The sequence below is a fragment of the Ambystoma mexicanum genome, chromosome 1q (assembly GCF_040938575.1).
Source record: "Ambystoma mexicanum isolate Mex_15411 chromosome 1q, UKY_AmexF1_1, whole genome shotgun sequence".
NCBI classification, from domain to species: domain Eukaryota; kingdom Metazoa; phylum Chordata; class Amphibia; order Caudata; family Ambystomatidae; genus Ambystoma; species Ambystoma mexicanum.
The window spans coordinates 279671393-279694895 of NC_090922.1; the positions used below are offsets into that span (position 1 = coordinate 279671393).

Below are 23503 nucleotides of genomic sequence, written 5' to 3' on the forward strand. Positions count from 1 at the left end.
GGGTGGAAACTTTCTCTGTGCAGGTTTTGATTCCTGTCGGTGCGTTTCTTGTATAGAGCTGTTTCTACAAGAGGAGAAGCGACCTCATAAGGGCCTGATATACAAAGCGTTATTTAATGGCATTTTCCCATTGGAAAATGCTTTCGTAAATCAGACCGTTGGTGTTCTCTACTAGGGCATGTTTTGTTATTTGATGTTAGGCAGTACTGGTAACTTGTAACGTGCCTCTGATTAGCCCAAACTGAAGTCATTTCCAAGCACAGCATCTGCAATTTCATAGGATTCCATATTCTTTACATTGGCAGAGTGGAGCCAGAGTGGAGGTAGCTGACAAGTTTCTGGAGATTGAAATTCTTCCTGAGACGGCCTCGTTTCAGTTTTGGCAACTGCATGCTGGGGAATTGAGTCCCGGGGCGTAACGCCCGACTTCAATTTGAAATTGACTCTTAAAACATGAATTGTCAGTTGTTTCTTTTCCTCCAGTTTCCAACCACCGTATGTCACTCAGCTAACATGCCCACGAGTGTGAGAAAATATGTGAGTTTTGATGTAGCACCCTGCTGGTTTGGATGTGCATTAGACAGAATGTGCAAACGAGGTAAACATTCAGGAGTACGTAGTTATCACTCATTTGTGTTCTCCTGACAGCAAAGAAAAGGCCGCGTTGTAGGCCACAGATTCCTGCGTATCTGACAATTGCTGAAGCAGAGGCCAACGGTAGCGCGGATTATACTTTTCAGAAGTGATGCCGACAGCCGTCATCAAAATAAAACCATTAAAATCTGATGCAGCCCACATAACTGCTGGAAGAAAGGTTTAGGGCCCGATTTACAAAACGTTTTTCAATGAGGAATTCCCCATTAAAAACACTTTTGCAAATTAGGGCCTTAGACGTCTCAGTACGGGTAAAATCCTGCTGCTTAAACAAATGTCAGGCGTTTCAGGCGCGTGAGCTGTCTACAAGGCATGCATGGAGATACAGAAAGGGGAGAGCAGTGCAAACTGACAATAAGCGTTTACACCTAAAGGATACACGTAACAGTTCACTGCTTTGGTTCGTACATACTTTGTTTGAATTAGGAAGTAGCAGTGAGCCTGTTTTGCGCAGTGTTTCTCAATGGGATTAACCTATTGGAAAACACCTCTGTAAATCAGGCCCAGCAATGGCATAAAACAAAATGTGGGCCTCTTCTGTGAACCATGCTGAGGGTCCCCGCCACCACCCAGCTCGAAAACAAAGCACGGGAGGCAAGGGGCAGGTGCGCACTCGCTTGGTGAAAGCTGTTTGCTTTTTAAGCAATGCTTAAATCCTTCACTTAGCACAGAAACAAGGGGGCTCTGCTTGGCCCCTGGCAGGCAAATGTACAAGCCACCAGTGGAGACTGGTCATTTCCTTTAGTGGAGGGGTGCAAATATTTGCCACAAGTATGCGAGAGTGACCAAGTGTGGCACAATGGGCGGTTGGAGGGGTTCTCCCCCTGAGAATATTTTTTGTAAAAATAGGTCACAATGGTGCATTATACTCCACAATTTCTGTGACAAATTGGATAAAAATTCATCTTGTAAGTCACCAACAGTGCCCCGGAACATTTCCAAATGGATTTTCTTGCCTTTTTTCCACAATATATGCTAGCGTAAAAAACAAATTTGCACTCGCTTTGCCCATGTATTTCCATGCTGGCTGCACTCATGTCTACATTGCCCATAATGCCAGTGATAATTATAGTAAAAGAATACATGTCCAAGCCTCACATAAGAACATACTCCTGTTGGCTTTACCATTAAAAATGCCATACTTCAATAAGCAAACATCTCCAAGCTGTCTCAAATGTAGGCCATGCTAGACACGTAAGTACACTTATGCTGTTTCACTTAAAGACATGTCAACAATTCTCCAGTGCTCCCCAGGCCTTTCTGCGACTCACACACGCGTGTAATCACATTTTCACAATGCACTGTTAAAACATTACCAAAAAGGTAAACAGTAAACAAGACAAAAGGGAAACATTGTTTCCCAATATTGACAATCTGAAGGACTGATCAGTTTCCCCATGACAACATTAGCAAACGGCCAGGGGAGTGAAGCTGAAGGCTTCACTGCACTGGATAAAATCAGGACAGGTTAAAAAAAAAACTATCCAAAATGTTTGAGGGTCTATAGAAATTTGGAGGGAAGATTGCCCAAAGATAAATCTTTCCTAAAACCACGTCTCTTTAAAGGCCATTCAATCATGGGCAGCACCTGCTTTCTGATGTTTTTGCATTGCATCACGTGCTTGAATTCTGATGTGTGCCTGCCATTAACAGAAAGGAGACTTCTGAATAAGGAATGTGTGGGCTCCTTGCCTTGAAACTCCAACACAGTGAGTCATGTGATGCACCCAAGTAAGGTGCATGTAAATAGACACCTCTCTCAGTGGTACTTTTTATGCATGATTCAAGTCTGTCTACTGCACTGCACTGTGTTTAGGGTTCCACATTAGATATTGAAGAAGGATTTCGGTATTTAACTCCATATTTTTTTTAAGTTGGGAGTGAAATAATTGTTTAGGGGTTAAAATGCTAATGTCCACTGCCAATGTATTTTTTTTTTTAAGTTAAGTCAACATAAACGATAACTCTATAACAAATATCATTTTGCAGTTTAACTCTTCTCTCGGCAAAACAATTAAATAAAAGATGATATTGTTTAACTTAGATTTCTTCTTCCGATCAGACAGTAGTGATAAGAGAGCTCCTTCCTGTGGCACTGCTCGTAAGGGTACCACAGATCGGCCAAATGTTCACAGGGCTGTATGGGTGGACACAAGACCACGGGTTCATATGTGTCAGTTTTCTACTTTTTATTGGTAGTATTATACCCCCTATATTTTTTGTTGGGAGCAATTTCCGGCTTTTAGGGAGCAGAAGGGCACTGCACTGCTAATCGGTACAGCTGAAAAGTCCATTCTTTATTATGGTTCTGTGCACCTGTATGCTCTGGGAACTCTGAGATTTCAAGGGAAGGGCGTATAGATTGGTCTGATACTCTGTTCTTTTATTTATATGTGTCTTATCATTGAGCTACGTGCTGCTCTTTTTATCCACCTCAAACGCTACGTGGATGGGATACTAAAGTGACATCAGCCATACTGTCTGCTTGCAGCAAGAGTTTAGGATTATAATGGTCATACACCAGCCTCAAATGAGTTGTATGTCCTGCATACCTTGTGGCAAGACACATCAATGTAAAAGCTGTGATGTCAGGTGGTTTGCAGTCTAGTACAAGATTTACCAGGAAAGGGCAGTTTTGGCATCTTACTGACAATCTGAAGCCATGCAAAGGCTGAAGACTATGGTTTATGGAGGGATCCTGTATCTTAATATTGTATGTTGACGCCTACTGATACATTAGTGAGGGAAATGGTGGAATGTAGAAATAGCTGGAATCGTTCTTTTTCTATATTCCCTCCATTTTGATTTCCCCTATTAGGATGGTGACTTGATAACTCTCCTAATGGCGCACAGTAGATTTTTTTTTTTTTCTGTGCCATGGTCTCACTTAACCCATTAGGAATTGAGCCACAGTTAGGTCACTGTGTGGCCAGGAGTAATGAAAGGTCTCTATTTGTATTGGCTTCGGTGTCACCCACTTCTCATTTGGCTAGCGCATAGGCCATTTGCAAATGCCATGCCGCATAAGTAAGCATGGCGCATTGGATTAAGCTATTGGATTTTATTTTAAAAAAGCCATTGTCATATGCAGCAGATCCTGGTGCTATGGGCTGTGCAAAAACAAGCAGTTGTGTTTGGTTAATCGGGTCTGTGTTGAAATACAAGATAACATTGCTGTTGTGGTTATGTGTGCAAATCAGTGTGCCAGTACTTTTATAACTGATTTGTTTTGGGAGCACAGGAGGTATCTGTATCCAGAAGGGAAGATTGTGTGAATTTAGTTTGGGGATGCATGAGCTGGAACTGTTGACAAAGTTTGCAGGAAAGATATTGGGCCTCATTACGGTTCTGGCTGTAACCATGCCAGTAAAACCGATAGATTGACGCCAGACCCGTAATGAATTACCAGCACCTGACTGCCCCGTAACATCGGGATATTCTGACCCCGGCGGCCGGGAAGTCAGGCGCAGTAATTGTGTAAGTCCCCATTCCTATGGAGTCCCACGGAAGCACCGGCACCGTTAATGAAGGTGCTGGTGCTTCTGTGAACTCCACGGGCGGGTGCCGTTCCGCCCGCCAGGTCTGACCCTGGCAGGCCGGACGGCACCCACCCGCAGAGTCATAGTGTGCCAGTTTGGAAACAACAGTGCCGGTAGGGTTACCGGCACCATTGTTTCTGGACCGGCAAACTCATAATGAGGCACATAGAGTTCTGATGTACATTGGAAGCAGACTATCAATGATTGTGTTGAGTGGTGGAGTTAATATGCATATGATATGTGGAACATATGATTCTGAGTGAAATAGAAAGGGGGACAGGCATTAGACACCCGAGCGGGTACTCAAAGTATCATAACCAACATAAGTGTGCAAACATCAAAGCAGGGGAACAGGTAGGAGCAAAGTGACATTCAGGGAACCCAACACGCAAAAGAACAGTGGGAACATCTAGGAGAAAAATAACAGTAGGTGATCACATAGGAGCTAAATAACAGTGGGTGAACCCCTAGGAAAGAATGGCAGTGATGGAACGTATATGTATAGCTGCGGGAATAATGATTGTTGGATTCTTAGGATGTTGTCACTTACCCAAATGATCAATGTTCTATGTTCTGGAGCAATCGGGTTGCAGGGCAGGGCAGGGCATAGGCAACATAGCAAAAAGGAAATCAGGCATCACCATTAGCCTTGCCCTTCACAGGCTGACTGGGGCATTCTGCACTGCGGTTAACTTCTTTATGAACCTGATTCATAGATTTTTTTGCACAGTGCAAAGTGGCTTTTCACTGGTGCAAAGTGACTTTGCACTGCCAACAAACACTCTGATTCATTGAAACACTGCAAAGTGTGTTTTTGCCACACTTTCACCAGGACCAGTGTACGACCTGCGCCGAAACCCGCAGAGTCAATGGTGTACTGCAGAGTTTAGCGCTGCAGCGGACACGTTTTCACCATGACCAGTATGTGACCCTGCCCCATGAGGGGCTGGCTACTTGAGGAACAGACCCATCACTGTATGGAGAATAAAAGAACACAAGGAGCAAACCTACAAGGAGGAAACCTACCTGGAGCAAACCCACAGAGCGGCCCAGCTTGCCACCAGTGCGCGCTTTTGAAGTCGCTGCTCCAAGTCGCTGTTTTGCTGACCTGCTGGAGGAGCTGCTTGTTTTGCTGGAGACGCTCATAACAGAACTCTACACATGTTCAAAGAACATAATTGGTACGCTATCCGAAGGACAGTACATATATACAAACTTATACTTTTTACAGTATATTAATACCCTTCTACTTCCTTTTTTAGAGCTGTTACGGTGCTTTGTGATAAGCCATGCCCACTAATTACCCAGCAGTTAATATATTGGGAAAGCACACGCGTGCATGCTTTTGAAGTCGCTGCCTCAAGTCACTGTTCAGCTGTTCTGCAGCTTCGGTGGCAGAGGTGACTGGGGGCGATAGTCAGCCAATATCTGTAAAGTGAATAAACATTAAATTGAAAGGAAATAACGCCGGAAATGTATAATTGGTGGAGAAGAGGAAGAGGAACACATTGAGATTGTATGATATGATAAGGCACCTAGTCAGGTTTACATTCCCGAACTTCAAACCACACAGGAAAAGCTATTAGATCCAGATAATGGAGGGATAATAGACCTGGAGAGGGAAGTAGAAATTGAGAGCAACCAGGGACAGAAAAGAAGGACTCATCGTAAAAGGAATTATACACATGTTGGTAAAAGAAGAACTGGTAAAACAAAGAAATGGAGAGCAGTAAAAAAAGAATTGTGTAGCTTTGGCTAAAACTATGGTAGATGACATAGAATGTATTGAAGTAGCAAATCGATACAAACTCCAATCTGGTGACAAAACACTAGTAAAGCACTAGATGGGGGTTTGAAAGAATGGTTAAATGGTACAGGAAATGCAAGTGGTAACAGGGACAAAAGAATAAGGGACGGAAGTAGTATAGGAATAAAAAATATTATTGAGATCAAGGAAAGTCTGGTTGCTGATGCGGTAGACAATATGGAACAACTGATTGTGAAGGAAACAAGAAACAGATATGTAGACATCAACTACAATTGTGATAGGGAGGTTCTTAACTCTAGAGATAAGGACATTTATAGAAAATAAATGGAAAGGTTAGTGATGGGCGGAAACTTGTGTGTTAAAGCCAATGTGGGTGAGGTACAGCAGAGGGCACTGACTAACAAAGGCATTGGGAGTGGTACAACCATCAAGATAATTGAAAAATCTCTGAAAGATGCTAGCCCCTTCCTAAATTGTGGATGGCTGCTTAATTGCCTTAACCGAATTACCAAGCTACCATGTATTAAGAGTTCTGATATTGACAGAGTGATTCTATTTAAGACTGGCAGCTGGGAGAACTGGTCCATTGTTCAGTTCGGAACAGCAGTTATTGTCAAACTAATCAGAGACCATATAATAGAGCTGTGGGGTAATGATTATGAAATAATTATCTGTAATGGTGTTGGGAATGACATAATGTTGAAGGGTCCCTATCAAGAATAAGAAAGAACAAACAATAATACATACATTGTTCCCTGATGAAAACTATGTGATTGATGGTTGAAATTAGATAAAAATAAATGGCAGAATTATCACCATTCTAAAAAGTTGTGAAATGTTTGCGATTCAGCAAACCTGGGTCCAGGGGACTATCTTAATGAATGGATACAATGTATTGACTAACCCAGCTAACATAGTCCCAAGAGGGAGACCTACAGGGGGTGAAAAATTTGGTGTGAAAAATTCTCTGAGTGCTAGACATTATGATAAACATGGTAAATCAGACTCTGTTATGTGTGTGGAAATTGGTGACCATGGCTCCAAGGATGATCTCCTGTTGATAAATCTGTATTCTAGACCAGTGGGAGTTAAACCCTCTAAAGGGTTGGCATATTTAAGCTCCGAAAGCGGATGTAATGATAGTGGGTGCTTTCAACTCTTTATGTGATGTGGCATTGTCAAAATTGTGGATTTTAATGTACCCTGGCCTGTTGTAGATAAATCTGATGGTGCATGTAAAAATCTTTCGACTCATACCTCTACTGGAATAATGTGGATGGATATGATGCGTACCTGGGACATGAAATTCTTACAACCTGCCCACCAGGAATGTATATGTCCTACAGGGACTAATGGAAGGGTCTCCTATAGACTGGATTATATGTTTGTGACTAGGGGCCTGGGGGATTTAGTTGGAGAGCTTGAACATATGCCAAACTCCATAGTAACCACTGCATTCTCAAATGCTCCTTGACAGGTTTGCATAAGAGGAAAATGTATTATTCAGAGTTGAATGTTCAGCACATTACAAATAGAAACAGGAATTGTTGGACCAAAAATAGCTTAATGAAGTTTGACAACCTATTTAATACCTTAACTATTGTTGGACAAGATCTATTACTTGATGGACCCAGGGTGATTGGCAATCTCTTACGTATGATCCAGATGACAGAAAGTAACATTACTATTAATCAAAATACGGTGTAAAGAATAAAAATCCATATGACTGTGAAATAGCTAGTAAAAAGCAAAAGGTAAGAGCGGATATTGAGCCAGTAGGGAAAGACCCTAATATGAATGAGAAGGATCGTATTCGGAATATAACTAGGATATGGATGAAATTTAAAAACTAGATGAAGGCATACAAATATGACCTCCATAGCAAATTGGAAAATTGTGTTCAAGCTATGTAGGACATATGATACAAAAAAATGTTGGTATCTGTATCGACAATATATACTAGAAGAAGATAATACCAATGTAAATATCATTCCTATTGCGACCTGGATAGAGTTTACAACATCCCTTTATCTTAATAGTGACAAGGAGACTCCACTTAATGAGATAAAATGGTTGTGTAATGAATTGATATTCCCGTTTGGGTGGACGGATGTTCTTATGGCCATAAATAGTATGAAATCATCGAGAGCCTCGGGGCAGATCAATTGGCTAACGTTGTGTTAAAGCGAAACCTGGAAAAATGGACCACTATACTATTTGACCTCTATACTTACATCTGGAAAACAGGGAAGATACCTGAAAGCTGGAGGAAAGCTATGTTCATCCCTTTGAATAAGAAAGTGGAAGAGCATGTCTGGAAAACTATAGGTTGTTGGCGATGTCTGACTCCAGTTGTAAAGTTGTTTGTACCCTCCTTTTGCAACTTATCAATAGAGGGTGTAGGGAAAATAAATGCATTCCGGCTATGCAGACAGGATTCAGAGCTGGGCATGGCACTATGGACAATATTTTGATGCTAAATTTCTTGGTGACGGAAACCACGAGGAGGAAAACTAAATTGTATGCTTGTTTCATTGATTTTAGTAGGGCATTCAATTGTGTTGATAGGGGAAAACTATGGGGCAAATTAGAGAGGTGGAGAACTTGCCCTATAGTACTCCAGTTTTTAAAGGAAATGTATAATAAAACTACAGTGGTGATGTATCTGAATAAAGGAAAGGAAAGAATATTACCTATCAACACTAACTTAAGGCCTGAAACAGGGGTGTGTAACCTCTCCCACCTTGTATAAACTGTATGTCTCTGATATGGGAGAAAGATTTCACAATATCAATAAGTCTCCCCCTAAGATTAGATACTTATCCATTTGTTGGCGTTCATATGCAGAGGATAGGATTCTGTTAGATAAAACCCAGATTAGGTTACAGAGGTTATTAAACAAACTACATGTCTATGCAGAGTAAAATAATGTAAGCATTAATGTGACTGAAACCAAGATTCTAATATTTGGAAAGAAAGGTTGAAATAGGAAAATGGCGAAATATAGATGGCAAATTGAAACTCGAGAAATCAAATTAGTTGAATGATATCCTTATTTAGGTATGACTGTTAAAAACTCACCTCAACCAGATCATAATGTGGATATAATTGAAAACAAGATCTAAAAAAATGGAATATCATCAGATCTTTTATATCTGAGAAGGGAGGATATTCCATTGAAGGACCTCTTGAAATGTATAAGTTGTGTATTATACCTTGTGCATTGTATGCATTGGAGACGGTGGCAGCAAACTATATGAGAAACTTAGGCAAAATGGAGGGCAGACTTTGGAGACCTGCATTAAGATTGGCCAACTCAACCCCAATAGGAGCCATCCAATGGGAAATGGAACTTACATCTTGGTCAACACTCTGGAAAATTAGGTGTTGTAAGTTGTTTGTGAAAATGATATGTGATACAAATAATATGGATAGTCTGTGTAACTTTGTTGAAATAAATTAACTTGGCATTACCTAAAGAAAGTAACAGATTAAAGCCCTGGTATAGTAAATTAAAAAAGAAAGTGATTCAATGGGATTCTAGTAAAAATTTGGATTGCTTGGGAATTAAAAGCAGATTTACCTCTTACTGTCTTCAAGGGATGCCTGTTAATGTTCTTTGCGGTTACCTGTTGAAGGTCTGTAATAGGGAGTTCAATACATGTATTATACTTCTGCAGTTTAATATGCTACCTTGTTTAGAATATGTTGGATCTTGGAAGGGAATGACCAGGGAAAAAAAGATTATGTAGACTATGTAAATTAGATGTGGAGACAATAAGACATCTGCTCACTGCATGTTATAAATTGAGGAGTTGCTACGAGGCAGGTTACAATGACTTAGTATCGGATAATAGAATGATTGAATCAGACCAGTTCTGGTGCTCTTTTTTTATGGCAGCTCGATTGGTGTATATTGGAGCTGCCTATTAAATATGGAAAATAATTTTGTTAGAGTGGGAGAAATTAACATTGGTAATCTTAGATATAGAAAAGAATTTTGAAAATCCCATATTGGTAATTGAAGGATGAAAGTATGTGGAATCTAACATGTGAATGTATTAACATATTCATCATCTTTGAAAAGTGGCCGAATTATCTTTTTAGGGAGACCTTAATGTGTGTTTTAACATGGGAAAGAATGTTACATTTCAATAATTGTCCTAAGAGTACATAATACGTATGTGAAATCTTATATTGTTATATTTTAAAATTGTAATACTTTAGTTATTGGCCTGAAACAGAATGAGTTGTTTCCGTGATTGTACACATTGTTCCTTTGATGTATGTCCTATCCAACATGTTTACGTTTATTTCCATATGGAAAGTCAAATTAATATTGTATTTTAATGTATTTTATATTGTGTTTATTAGGTTAAGTGATTAATGTTTTCATTAACCAAATACACTATAAATAAAACAATAACAAATAAAAATATGTTTGCTATGCAAAGTCACTTTGCACAGCATACATGGACTTCGGTTAGAGAGAGGGAAGCAAATGGTTGGTTGTTTATGAAAGGCAAGCATTTCACAGTACCTCAGTATACCAGAAAAAGTACTTGAAAACAAAAGGACCAATTGCAGGAGAGAGGGATGTTTTCTAAGTACAATCTAGAAGTGGCACAAACAAGTACTTGAACCATTTATTTTTAAAGTAATACGTTTGAACCTATACATAAGACATGGAAGCTGGGATATGTACAATATTGCGTGGTAGGCTCGACATATTGTACTGCGGAAAATTGTCTTTACTGCCAGAGTGCCCTGTGTGATGAAGTTTCACGCTGACAGCGTGTGACCCAGCCTCCATTTAATGAAGTGTGCACTTGCTCCAGGCAACGACATTCACAGCAGGAAAAGAAAGGAGTTTGACCAGCCTGTTAACCCTCCGAAGTCCTCAGGGGGCCCGCACTGCTGGTCTGCAATTTTACCACGCACGATCACTTTCCTTGTGGATGTCAAAATTACTAAAGGCTTTTCTTACAACCCCTGGAGCGTGGCGTGGTGTAGTGTTAAAAAAAAAATCGATTGCACAGCCGGTGTACATATAGTCACAGCGAACACTAACAGAATGAATTTGTTCTCTAGACACATCACTGTTATTAAACAACGTATCCTCTACATGGAAGCATGGCACTGACCAAAACCATCACGACACGGACCTTTCACTAACGCAGGTACACCTGCGGTCTCGGAAGGATAGCTCAGGGGCAACGTGCTTGGCTTAGAAACAAAACGACACGGAGCACCACAGGTTCGATCCCTGGTCCCGCGTGTTATAAATAATATATCACATCATTCCATTCATTGTTTAAAATGCCCTTTGTTTAACGGAAGCAGATCAGGCTCATATTGGGTTCGCACATGTTAGCAACATTACTTAATAATCACAGCAACACATTTGTATTAGGACTAACTCCAGGGACTCAATTCATGAAATGTTTGCACTCCTCAAAGTGACTTTGCACGGCTGAAAAGTGACTTTGCACTGCCAACACAAACCCTGGTTCATGGAACTGTGCAAAGTGTATTGTTGCAGTGCAAGTGGTCCTTTTTTTGAAGTTACAGAATGACTTTGCACTGCATGAATCCGGGTTCAAGTGTCGATCTCATTAATTTATAAACACTGTCATAACAGCTGGTAATTTATCTCAGCACTCAATCTTTAATAATCGATTAATCTTGAGAAAGTCATATAATTCACTTTGCATGAAAATAGTTTGTATTATAGGAAATCCCTGCCAATTGATTTTTAGTCACGAGGGTTACATTTGTTGTTTCTCTGAGTAGTTTAAAGGCTTTATTCATGAATTTTTAGCGCAGTCCGAAGTCACTTTGCACTGGTACAAAGTGCAAAATGACTTTGCACTGCCAATAAACAGCCTGATTCACAGAGCGTTCCAAAGTGTATTTTTTGAAGTGCACTGCGATACAATTTCCTTTAATCAGGCCGCAGTCTTTCCGAATACTGAATGTTTACCACTCTCCATTATTATTGGTTTGAAAACCCATTTCCGAATAATCTACCTGCTTTTATGTGTGGAAAATTGCCTCAACACTAAAGCATTCATGGGTGGAGTATTACCAATCTGGCAATACCACATGAGGCAATACCACATTTCTCAAAATGGAGTTCAAAATGGACAATCATTTTAGAATCCAGAGGACTCTAAATCAAAGGTAAAGTTGGCATTACCACATGTTGTAAATGAACTGATTTAGGTGCATGAAATACTGCTAGACATGCAATGAAGCCCAGAGAAAAGTTAGAATAGAAAACCCAATCCTGGATCATCAGTGGGGTACTGGCGACATGTCGAGATGTCTCGCATATCCACGGGCCCTTACAACTATGACATGTTCAGTTTTCCCTAGGGACACCCATCTGAGGTCCACGGGCCGATAGGGTAGGTAATTGATTGCATCAAAGCAGCAGGTAAAATTGATGAACCCCATAGGCAAGACATTTCAACATATAACTTTGCAGATTCATAAATGTATAAGATTATAGAGAGTGATTCAAATATCATTGCAGACTTTCAAGATCTGAGGAATTTGCATATCCAGTCAGTGCCCAGCTGGTTCTTCCGATAAAAAGAAAATCAATGACCAGTCCGGGTACCAATTTAGATTTTAAAAGAGTTCAAAAGACAATTTCACCCGTTGGGCAAATTCATTGCCTCCACTTTTCAGTAGCATATTCGGCCCCATAAGGCTGAAAAGTGGGCACTGAGAATCTTTTAGAAATTGTATTAATAGATTTGCTCTTCTTGGAGTCACCGGGAATTCCAAGGAAGCCAACCTCAATTCCAAGTGTATCCTCTCAATAGGGACAGACCTTAGAAGGCCAAGCAAGAGGGACAGAACTTTCCCTCTATTATTTTTAACCATATGAGATCTTTAATATAAGTGGCCTACAAACCACTAAGAGTGAGGCGCTGCGGGAGGAGGACAATGGAATGTTACAGATAGGGAAGAGACACTAAGGCCAAGAATAAAACAAATGCTGATCCTCAGACCCAAGGCACCCACAGCACTCCACTCTCTGTCATAGAATACACCAGCTGCTTCCGGCTGGCAGAGTGCATATGCACTCACCGCTGTGCTTGCCATCCACTTACCGAGGATCTGGGCCAAGCCACCCTACAACTCTCACCACTCTCCCAAAGACTTCACACTCCAAGGCCTGTGCTGTGGTCATTGTGTAATCACTGTAAACTCACCAGCATTCATTACGGATTTAACAGACACAGCAGTCCCGGATTCGGCACTCACGACACACACTGCTTCATTTCTCTATGTCCTGCACCTTATTGTCTCTGTGACCTGCCGTGGCAGCAGCGCATTTGCGCTTGCGTGGTCATTTGTGCTGTCTTTGTTCTGGCATTCACAGTAGATAGAGGAAAGAACATCAATCCTGTAGCCGCCAAGCCGCACTGCACCTCTCAGTCTCTCACCACTCACCACTCACAATTGCAGCCACTTCCAACAGCCGTAAGTGTATTTGTATTTCTTTGTGACTTATATAGGACTTTACGTCAAAGTGCTAAAAAGAGAACACACTTAACAGTACAATGAAATGCAGGGTTAAAAACTACAAACAGATATTCATGGTTGTCATTCTAAGAGAAGAAGAAAGGTTTTAAGAGTAGCATGAAATAGAGTGTAAGAGGTAATAGAAAGGGGAAGAGCAGTCCAGTGTGAAGGAGCTGGCAAAATAAAAGAGCAAAATTATGATTTTGTGTGTGCGTTGATTTAATCAAATCTATTTGCTGGTTAGAGTATTGGTCAATGTTTTTTTTCACTGGCTCATTTTGCCATATATATATATATATATATATATATGGGGGAGATCCCCCTGCAGCTCCCCCTTTACCATCTACATTAATTATATCCCAAAACTGACCCCCTTCATATATATGTCGCAAAATGCGTTAACACATCTGTGACCAATTCTCTTGCTACCAAATCTGCAGTGCAGTAATCGACCAATACTGTGATTGGGCACAGGGGGGATGAGAAACTGATAATAGAACTTTACACTGAGAAAAAAAAGAAAACACGTGCAGCAGAATAAAAAGAGACAACAGAGGAAAGACAGGAGGGCACATGGCCATAGAGAGATTTAAAGACAAGAGAGAGAATGTTAAATTTGAGCTGAGAATGAAATGAAAGCCGACCAAGAGAAGGCAATGGCAGAGATGTTGAGTCAAGAGGAGAAAGAAGGTATTGGAGATGGATAGAAGCATTGAAAATAGACTTTAAGTAGCAAAGCGAGTGACAGGGAATTCAATGAGTGTGGCAGAGCAATTGAATTATCGTGAAAAGATAAGTGAAGAAATCAAAAGCTTGGCGGCATCAAACGTGCAAAAAGGACGAGATTTGCAAATGTTGAACAGGTGATTGTGACAAGCACAGGAAGTAATGGAGATGTGATGATGAAAGGATAAATCAGTATCAAGATAAAGAACAAGATTACGAGCAGAAGATGAAATAGGTAGTTGTGATGGAGGAAACGTGACAAAAGAGGGAGGAGAAGAAGGAATAGTTTTAGAGGGAAAAAAGAGCACTTCAGTTTAAGTTGCATTTAAGACGAGAAAATTATCCGACATCCAGGATTTAATAGCTAGAAGAGAAGAGGTAAGATTATTATGAATAGAAGATGAAATAGAAGAAAAGTACAGAAAAAGCTGGGTATCATACATATAGAAATGATATTCCAAAAGGCGAGGTAATAACAGCAAAAGGAGATGTGTAGAGAGAGAAAAGAAAAGGTCCAAAACAGAACCTTGAGGAATGCTGTGAAGAAGAGGTGGTCTGTCAGAAGAGGGCCCACCCCAATGTACCAATTATGTTTGGTTAGCTAAATATGAACAAAACCAAGGTAAAAACAGAACCAGAGAATGCAAAAGAAGAAAGAGAAGATGGAAGAAGATTATAATCCACAGTGTCAAAAGCTGCTGATAAATCTAATAGAATCAACAGACAAGAGTGTTTAGAGTAACAAGCAGAAAGCAGGGAATCACTAACATCAAGGAGAGCAGTTTCAGTGGAGTGGAGAGGACAAAAGTCAGACTGGAAACAAGGAAGAATAGAGTTTTTAGTGACAAAAGTATAAACATGAGAATTGACAAGACACGTGAGAAGCTTAGAGGGCTGGGGAAGAAGAGAAATTTGTCAAAGATTTGTGGGAACAGAGGGATCAAGGGAAGATTTCTTTAGAATAGGAAGGATAGAAGAGTATTTAAATGAGGAAGGAAAGGCTGAAGTTAGAAGTTAAATATTAAAAACAGCAGTAAGATAGGAAACCTGTGAAGGATACACCTTTGGAATAATTAAAGAAGGAATCGGATCGGAGGAAGAGGCAGTAAGGTGGGCACAAGTAAGGAAGACGTTTCAGAATTATAGATCCGAGAGAAAGATGAGATAGTCGCAGTGGGTGAAGAGATTGGGGAAGAAAAGTAGGCAGTAGAAGAAGGAACGATGGCCACTCAAAGAGTGGCCACATTTGAAGAAAAAGCAGAAGAAAAATCAGAGGCAGTTAGAATGGCTCTAAGTGAATAATCAGGAGAGGGGGAGACAGAAGATAATAAAGTGATTGGAACAGATGACTAGGATGAGTAGATTGCAATTGCAGAAGATCAGTATAGTATGAGCGTTTAGCTGAAAGAAGAAAGTAATCCTATTTTGTGTGATAGGAAGAGAAAGGCATCTGATCTGAGTCAGAAAAGGAGCTACAGCAGCATTGCTCGAGGCTCAAAGAATTTGTTGCATACAGCGAAAGTGGAGGGTAAGCTATGGTTGAGATGGTTTCCAAGAAGGGCAAAAAGAAGTAGTGGGGTAAAGAGAATCAACAGAAGAAGAAAGGGAAGGAGACAATTTAGTAGCCACGTCATCACCAGAGAGGACAGCATATGAAGAATGCATAGGAACATTTGGAATGCAAGAGAAAACAAATAGAGAAGGAAGAATCGAAAAGAATAGAACATGATGATCAGAAGAGTAAACACGGTATACAGAAACAGACGTTGTCGATAAAGATGAAAAAAATATAAGGTCAAGACAGTAGCCGATACATGAAAACGAAGAGTGGGGAGGGCAGAAAGAATATACGAGACAAGAATGGAAAGAAACAGAAGAGATGAGGGAGTAGTAAAAAGATTGAAATTGAAATCACTTAGAGGTATACAGGTAGTAGATCAGGGTACATTTGCAGAAAGCAAGATATCATTATTTTCACACAAGGTTCTCACAGGACTGGGAGGGTGATAGATAAGTAAAAAGGTCAGAGATTCAGTTTTAGAGAAAAAGGTAAGTGAATATTTAAATGAAAGAAATGTGGTAAGAGACAAAGAACTAGAAGAAGAAACAAAAGATGAGTGATAAAGAACACCGGTTCTACCCCCACAGGCCACGGATCGAGGTGTGTGAACAAAAGCTGTGTCAGAGAACCCAATGTCTGTGCTTGTGACATGGCCCCCTGAATGGGGATAATTTTGAGGGCTAGTTTCAAATATAAGCTTTGACAACACCTGTTTTTCAGAATCTGGCTTTTATTTATTTATATATGCATTTCCATATCTGACAGAACTACACAATGAAAATATGTGGTGTCATGCAATGCAGTGTGCAACTACTCTCACAGCTTGGGTGGCCATGGGAACATACGAGTCAATGCTTAAAGTGTGCTCTCCCTATTATTCCCCCATATATCGAACCCCTTTGACATACAATACTGGTTTTATTTTATTTGTATTTTAAACAGTACTAAATTCAGTCAACTAGCCTTAGTTCCTATGTTCTTGTTTATTGGCTTTTCTGATTTTATTGGATGTGTTTTATCACGCTGCTTTGGTTGCTTTTGTAAAGTCACAGGTTAATCCACAAACAGTAGAAACAGGAACATACATGAACCACACTCCGTAATACTATATTCCCATCATAAGCAATATAGTACAATGGTGGCCTATGTTAAGTGCTCATGATTTGGTGCTCTGATGCTATCAATGGCAATATTTTCACTCAGTTCAACCAGACTCTTTAGAAGCAGTGCTGTTGCTATGGGAACATTTTTAAAGTTTCGTTCATGTCTTGACTCCTAAGGTACTGTTTCACTTGTTCTTCTTTTTCATCCAGCCATTTGAATGTTGTGTTTGGGTTGTAGTGGGGTGGGGGCGCTCTTCAAATAAGGAGATCTTGATTTCCTGCAGAATGCCCAATACCGCCTCCGGCAAATGTGTGAGGGGCCAGAGCGAAGTGCATTGTGATGTATGGGTATGTTGTTAAATGTACGTTGCATTTCTTAAGCGCTCAAGCTGCCCTTGCCTCTCTCACCTCCTCTCCCCAGCTGATCACAACTGACAGCAACTCTGTCCCATCTGAAAAGGTGTACATGGAACAGAGGCTTACTCTGTAGGAGATTTACATCTCCTGCAAAACAGCAACTTAATACTAAAATGCAAAGAATCAATACCTGTGAGTGAGTTTTGTACATATCGCATTTTGTGTTTGGCAAATTAACCGCATTGACAACAGATCTTAATGCTGCTTGGAACCGATCTAGCTTCAATATTAGTAGTGGGCAGATTTTAGAGATAGTTTTTATCATTTCACCACTAAATTGCTCTTAACCATTCAATAAACATTAGCCGGTTAGATAGCACAGCGTGCTAAGCGCTCGCCCCTGATATCTGTCTACAGCCTGCTGTAGCAGGTTTGAATCCCAGCAGTGTCAACTCAGTCTTTCATCCTTCCAAGGTTGATAAAATGAGTACCACCCTGTGGGATAATAACTTCTTCAGTTATTTGAGCGCTCTGAGACCTAGGGGTGTGTAACGCTATATTAGAAATACATTATTATTATTATTATTATTATTAAAATAGGTATTAGCACTCACAACTTCACAAGCTCTACCTGGCTACACGCATGCTACATGTAGGGTGGGATTATGATGCAGGCATCCTTTCAAACACACATGAATTAGCACACCCATTGCTGTCTGCTGACTCAGTGGCTCTGCATTTGAATGCCTAACTGCAGTATCTCTGAAAATCTGGGTACAAATTTTCGAACCTGGAGTGAGCCTTGACAACTGTTCAAACAAATCATTGATTGGGAGACCACTAATCAAATGTCTCCCAGCATTCGATCTGCCCTACCATTTACTCTCACTGTGCTGTTTTGTACATTTCACAACAGTGGCGGGCCTTTATGGCTTAATCATTTATGATTTTGGTTTTGATGTACCCCTAGCTAATTTCATGTGTTCTTTAAGTGCTAACAGTGTGCACTTTTTTAATATTTTTATTATGGTGCTCAACGTCCATACATCGTGGTTCCCTATTAAGTTTGGAAAATACAGAAATGTTTACTTCATCACCATTCCGTAAAGTTATTTTAGTTGAGAGCTCAGTTTGAAATATTCTTAGTATGTTTTTAAGTAAGTGAAGAGAATGATTGATTGATGAGACTTAGGTAGTGCATTGCCATAGACAGACCTGCTTCCAGGCTTTTCACAAGATGCACATGCCTTATTCTAAGTATGACAACGTTGGAACTTTATCGCAAGAAATAGTGATTTGCAATGGATCACATAATTTGAGCAAATGGGAATGTCAATATTAAAGTAAAGTCTTCTTGTGATGATTTGACTTCTGCCCTGCAAGAGTACAAGGATGAGAAGAGGCTAAAACGCCCACTCAGCACTCACTCTTCTGCAAACCAAACGCCAATACAATCATAAAAATAAAACAGGCACAGTCAAGAGATACACCTCCTTTGCCTTTTATGGAAACATGGGCTTAGGGAAGTCTATCCTCTTAAGAGGGGCGTGGCTGTGGTTCAGTAGTAGCGCAAACAGCAAAATATTGCAGTCCAAAATAGAGGAATGTCCAATCAAGTCTATGTAGAAATATATGCATGATAATGAAACACAATATGTACAATAATAACTCACTAGGAAAACACTTAACAAAACTCATCCCTGGGGAAAGAGCACAGAATAAGCAAGTATAATATATGCAGCACCCTGGGTAATGAATCAGGGGTGAAAGGCAAGCAAAAGCAACAATGTTCTTGAAAAACGATATGTACTTGTGAGCAAAAAGGGTTCAAAATGACCTATCCAGTCTCTAAGGCCCAAAACAATGACCAGGGAGCAGTTGGCAGTCAATAGCACCTTCTTTACAGTCCTTGGAGGTTCGTCAGTGCCGAACCAGGCTTCTTGGTGCTGTTTGAAGATAGTGAGAGAGCAAAAGTTAGCAAAGAAAGGTCCTGCTGGTTCAAATGTGTTGAACAATTCTTGAAACATGCTCCAAGAAGTCCAACAGAGGAAGGACACCAGGATCACAGCTTTCTTGCTCTCGGGGTGCTTTAGGTCCCAATCCAGGGGCTCAGGGGCAAGATGAATCCCTTTCCAATGCTCCCAAACATGGGGTTGGCTGGCACACAACTGCGAGGGTCTTAAACACAGTGATGTCCCGGGCTCCCTGTGGCTGACAGAGAGGTGGTCTTGCGCCTGCACCAGTTCACTTTTTAGGTCGCTGTGAGTCCCACCTCAGGGAATTAGGGATAAGATGTGTACTTGCTTGTGGGCTCCCAAACACAGGGAAGGCTGGCACACAACTGCTGGGGTCCTCCAACTCGGTGAAGTTCTGAATGCCACTGAAGCTGCCAGAGAGGCAGGACCTGTTGCAGCAGCAGATCACCCCCATTGGTCTCTGTGGATAGGGGGCAGGGCATGCCTCTGCCTTTGGAACACTTGCCTTCACCTAACAACTGATGGACTTTAAAAAGGACTGCTCTCTCATCAGGGTCCAATACAATCTTCTGAAGTGATGATCCAAAGATGCTTCAAGATGATCTAAAGAAGTGATGGGAGACCCTTTCTTTTATAGGCAAATGTCCGTAGGTAATTGGACTAAAGCTAGCTTACTTTAGGGGTGCATGCCTTGCTTTTGAAATGTGTGGACCTTCCCCTTATGATGTCACAGCCAAAGTGCTTTGCTTCAGAGGGCACAGGAAAGAGGAAGAGAGGCAGATGGAACCAAAATGGTGGAAACCACTAAAACTGTCCGGATGCCTCTCTGGCCATAGTGACCCAACCTACTTCACTTCTCAATATGATCAAATCCCTTTAGAAATGCAGCCCCCTGGAGTGAGGCCTGGCTCTCTGTGAATGGGGTTAGCTCTTGCATTCTGTTCCAAGGCCAGCATCATGTGAAGTGGCTGTCCTGGCAGAAAGAGTGATAGATACCCTTAATAGGGAAGAAAGAGACGCAATCCCCCAAGGATACAGTCCTGTCAGGGGGCAGGCGTGGGATGTTTCTTGGAGGAATCATTCTGCAGCTCAAATGGACCCAAAGGGATGACACTTGTGCAAAATAAACATAATATGGCTGTGATAACTCTGACAGTTACAGAAATTCGGGAGTTATGCAGTTTTTGGAGCAGGGTTGCATATTTTAAATGTGTCCACTGCACTGCAGCGATTTTGGAGGTCAAGAGGGCACCTGTGACCGCTGAACTTGCTCTGTGCCATGGGTAGAGCAGGTGCTGTGAATCAGGATACTGATGCGGCAACGCACAAGCACACACTTTGCTTTTATCATGGAGCTTATGACATTGGAATCTGGTTAGAAGATTTCCTTTTCAAAGATGGAATTACCTGCACCATTGTTTAACTCAATTAAAATAAAAAAAGCTATGGCTTTCACACATTTTCCAGATGGGAATTCATTGCACTCCTGGTTTAAATTGTGCTTTCTTTGGGGTATCATTTTTAATGAGCTCAACATTTAAATTAAATGTATAAAGATCACACTGGACACTTCATGAAAAATCAGAACAATTAATGCAATGCATTCCTTTCCTTTGGTGAATGTGGGTCAGATGTGTATATTGTTAATTGCACTGCTGTGAATACAATTCCTCATGGCTGTAATCTGGGTTTCTTTGAGTTCTTGTATTGAAACTGTATCAGGTAATGTGTGTTTTGTATTCTTTAATCTTCTATAGAATCACTGTGTTACCTTTTAAAATGCAAGCTCAGACACAAAAGTTGAAAGGTGGTGGAATATACGAGTCAAAGCCTTGCTTATTTACTTCAAGGGAAAGTGGGAGATTGGTGGGGTGTGATTACATCCATTCATTGTGGCAGTGTGAGTCTGGCATAGAGTACGACACCCACTGGTTTTCCTGTGTAACTACATCTCATCCACGAGATGAATGCAACATGACTTTCTTGAACAGTTGAGGCATTGATAGCTTTCTACTGAGCATGTGGTTACGCTGTGGCTAAGGCTGGCCAACAATGAGGGGAGATTCATTGAACCATCTAAACTTTGGATGATTTGTCTTACTGGAGACTTTTTGGGAGGGTTTTCAGACAATTTTGAGGTCAGCCATGGTTAAAAACCTCTCCAAACAGCTGATTACGTTATCAATCTTTTCCCGTCTCAACTATTGTTCTGCCCTCCTGACAGGCCTGCCCTCTTCTAACCTCAGTCCTCCTTGCTCAGTTTTCACCTCCTCAGTTCAACTGTTTTCACTCCCCCTTTGGTCTTCAATGTCCCATTCTCTTATTTCCATCCCTCTCCTCTACTAAAATTCCCATCTCTTATTCCATTTCATCATCATTATCTTTAAATTCTACCATGGCCTTGGCCCTCCAAACATCTTTGCTTTGGTCTCAACTTATTCTCCTTCTCTCCCTCTCGGCTCACAATTTATGCATTTTTTATCATCTCCTATTCCTCCCCATTCTCTTTCTGGTTTCCGTTCCTTTTCACTTCTTGCCCCTAAACTTTGGAACTCTCTTCCTCCTGATGTTCATTCTTCTCCTTCTCTGCACATGTTCCACTCTCGCTTAAAATCTCACCTTCTTTCCCCACCTCTCCTACACTAAACTTATATGTTATACCCCATCAGCTCCTGACTTTGTACCATTTATTGTACATTTTGTTCAGCCCTTTGGAAAAAGCTGTGTAGATACCAATAAAATATTAAGTACAAATGCAAAAGATGGTGGCCCGGAGACGAATGCCAATGCCCACATTGCTATATATCATGCCACACTGCTCCATTGGGTCCTGACAGGGCAATTTTGCATGTCATTATTTTTTTCTATTTCCATCGCTCTTTCAATTGTAATGATAAGCTATTCTCTTGGTATTGGGGTGAGGGAGGTCACTTGCTGGAATAGAAAGAGCGAGGGGAGCCCTGGGGTGCTTTGGTGAGAATCAGGTGGCTTGGTTCATTCTTGTAAAACTGATCAATTAATATTTGCAGATCTTTGAACTTTCAGCTCTGTGGCCCACAAACATTTTTGAAACACTTTTGTAGAAATGTGTCCTGCCTTATTGTGCCCTTCAACGACCCGAGGACTTGTACACAAAAGGCTCATTCGCTATGTTTTCGTCAATTAAATTTGCACTGTCTGCGGCAAATCTGATCTCTGTATCTGATTTCTTTCCCACTTCAGTGCAATTTGATGACTGCGCGGGGAATGACAATCTGAACTTCGAGGTCTCCAATCAAGACTTTAGGGTGGAAGCCGATGGGTCGTTAGTCGCCGAGAAGAACGTGACCGCAGTCGGTCGGGCAATATTTGTCCACGCACACACAGCCCATGCTGAGGATATGGCAGAAGTCAAGTTCATTGGAGGCAAGGAACGGCACAGCTCCTTAAAGGTAATGAATGCGACATTATTGCTTTCCATTTCTGAGTAACGCTAAAGTGGCCTCCATCTCAGTAGAGTGATTAACAGAGCTAAAATATGAAGTTATTTTGAAATGTGAAAATTAAAAATCTCCCATTAATTAACCCGCGTGTCATTTCCTGTGCAACTAATGCTATAATGACGTTGATAAATCATGCTCGATCTTGCCAAAATGGACTATTTTTATTTCAATACAAAAAAAAGTACGAACATGTTATGAGCAAGAGCCTACCTTTAGCTACAGATCCACAGAGACTCGAAAACACAATTAATATAGTTTGCCTGAAGAGCTCACACTTGAATTGCTTTTTCGTTGATGAAATTCATTTATCAGTCTTGTTATGAGGTCCGCCATTTTGTTTTTACTCAGATGCAATTACCACAATACTCTAGACGGCAGCTCCAAGTACGGCAGTGCCTCACGTTCGGAAAAAAGGCACTGGCTATAGAAAGTCTATGCTTCCTGCCAAACACATAGGGCTCGTTTGACTGGATGAGTAACATACAAATAATGTGTAAAATGGATGCGTAAAACGTTTGCACATTATTTTTAAGTTGCTCCTCATTTTTCGTGCATTTGTATGGAGTAGAGGGGGCACAGATCGTAATTTGTGATTCTGCCTCTGTCTTCCTTTCCACCATTCAAATGCAACAGTCTTTAAGGCAGCGTGACAAGCGTATTCTGGCGTAAATGCTTTGGATTCCTATGGAATCCGCCTGCTGTTTACACCAGCCAAGAGAAGTCAGGTTCCATAGAAATCCATAGAAAAAAGCTGCCTGGCATGCGTAAATGGTAGGTGACGTAATTCAATATGCACTG

At 40.9% G+C, this 23503-nt stretch overlaps 1 protein-coding gene across 1 annotated transcript in view; it reads left to right on the forward strand.

The window, feature by feature from the left end:
* Positions 1 to 23503, forward strand: part of CDH13 (cadherin 13) — a 2842668-nt gene that overhangs the window by 692377 nt on the left and 2126788 nt on the right. Inside the window, exon 3 of the mRNA XM_069638658.1 lies at positions 22446 to 22654. Coding sequence (XP_069494759.1) covers positions 22446 to 22654 — 209 coding nt within the window. The remainder of the gene's footprint in view (positions 1 to 22445; positions 22655 to 23503) is intronic.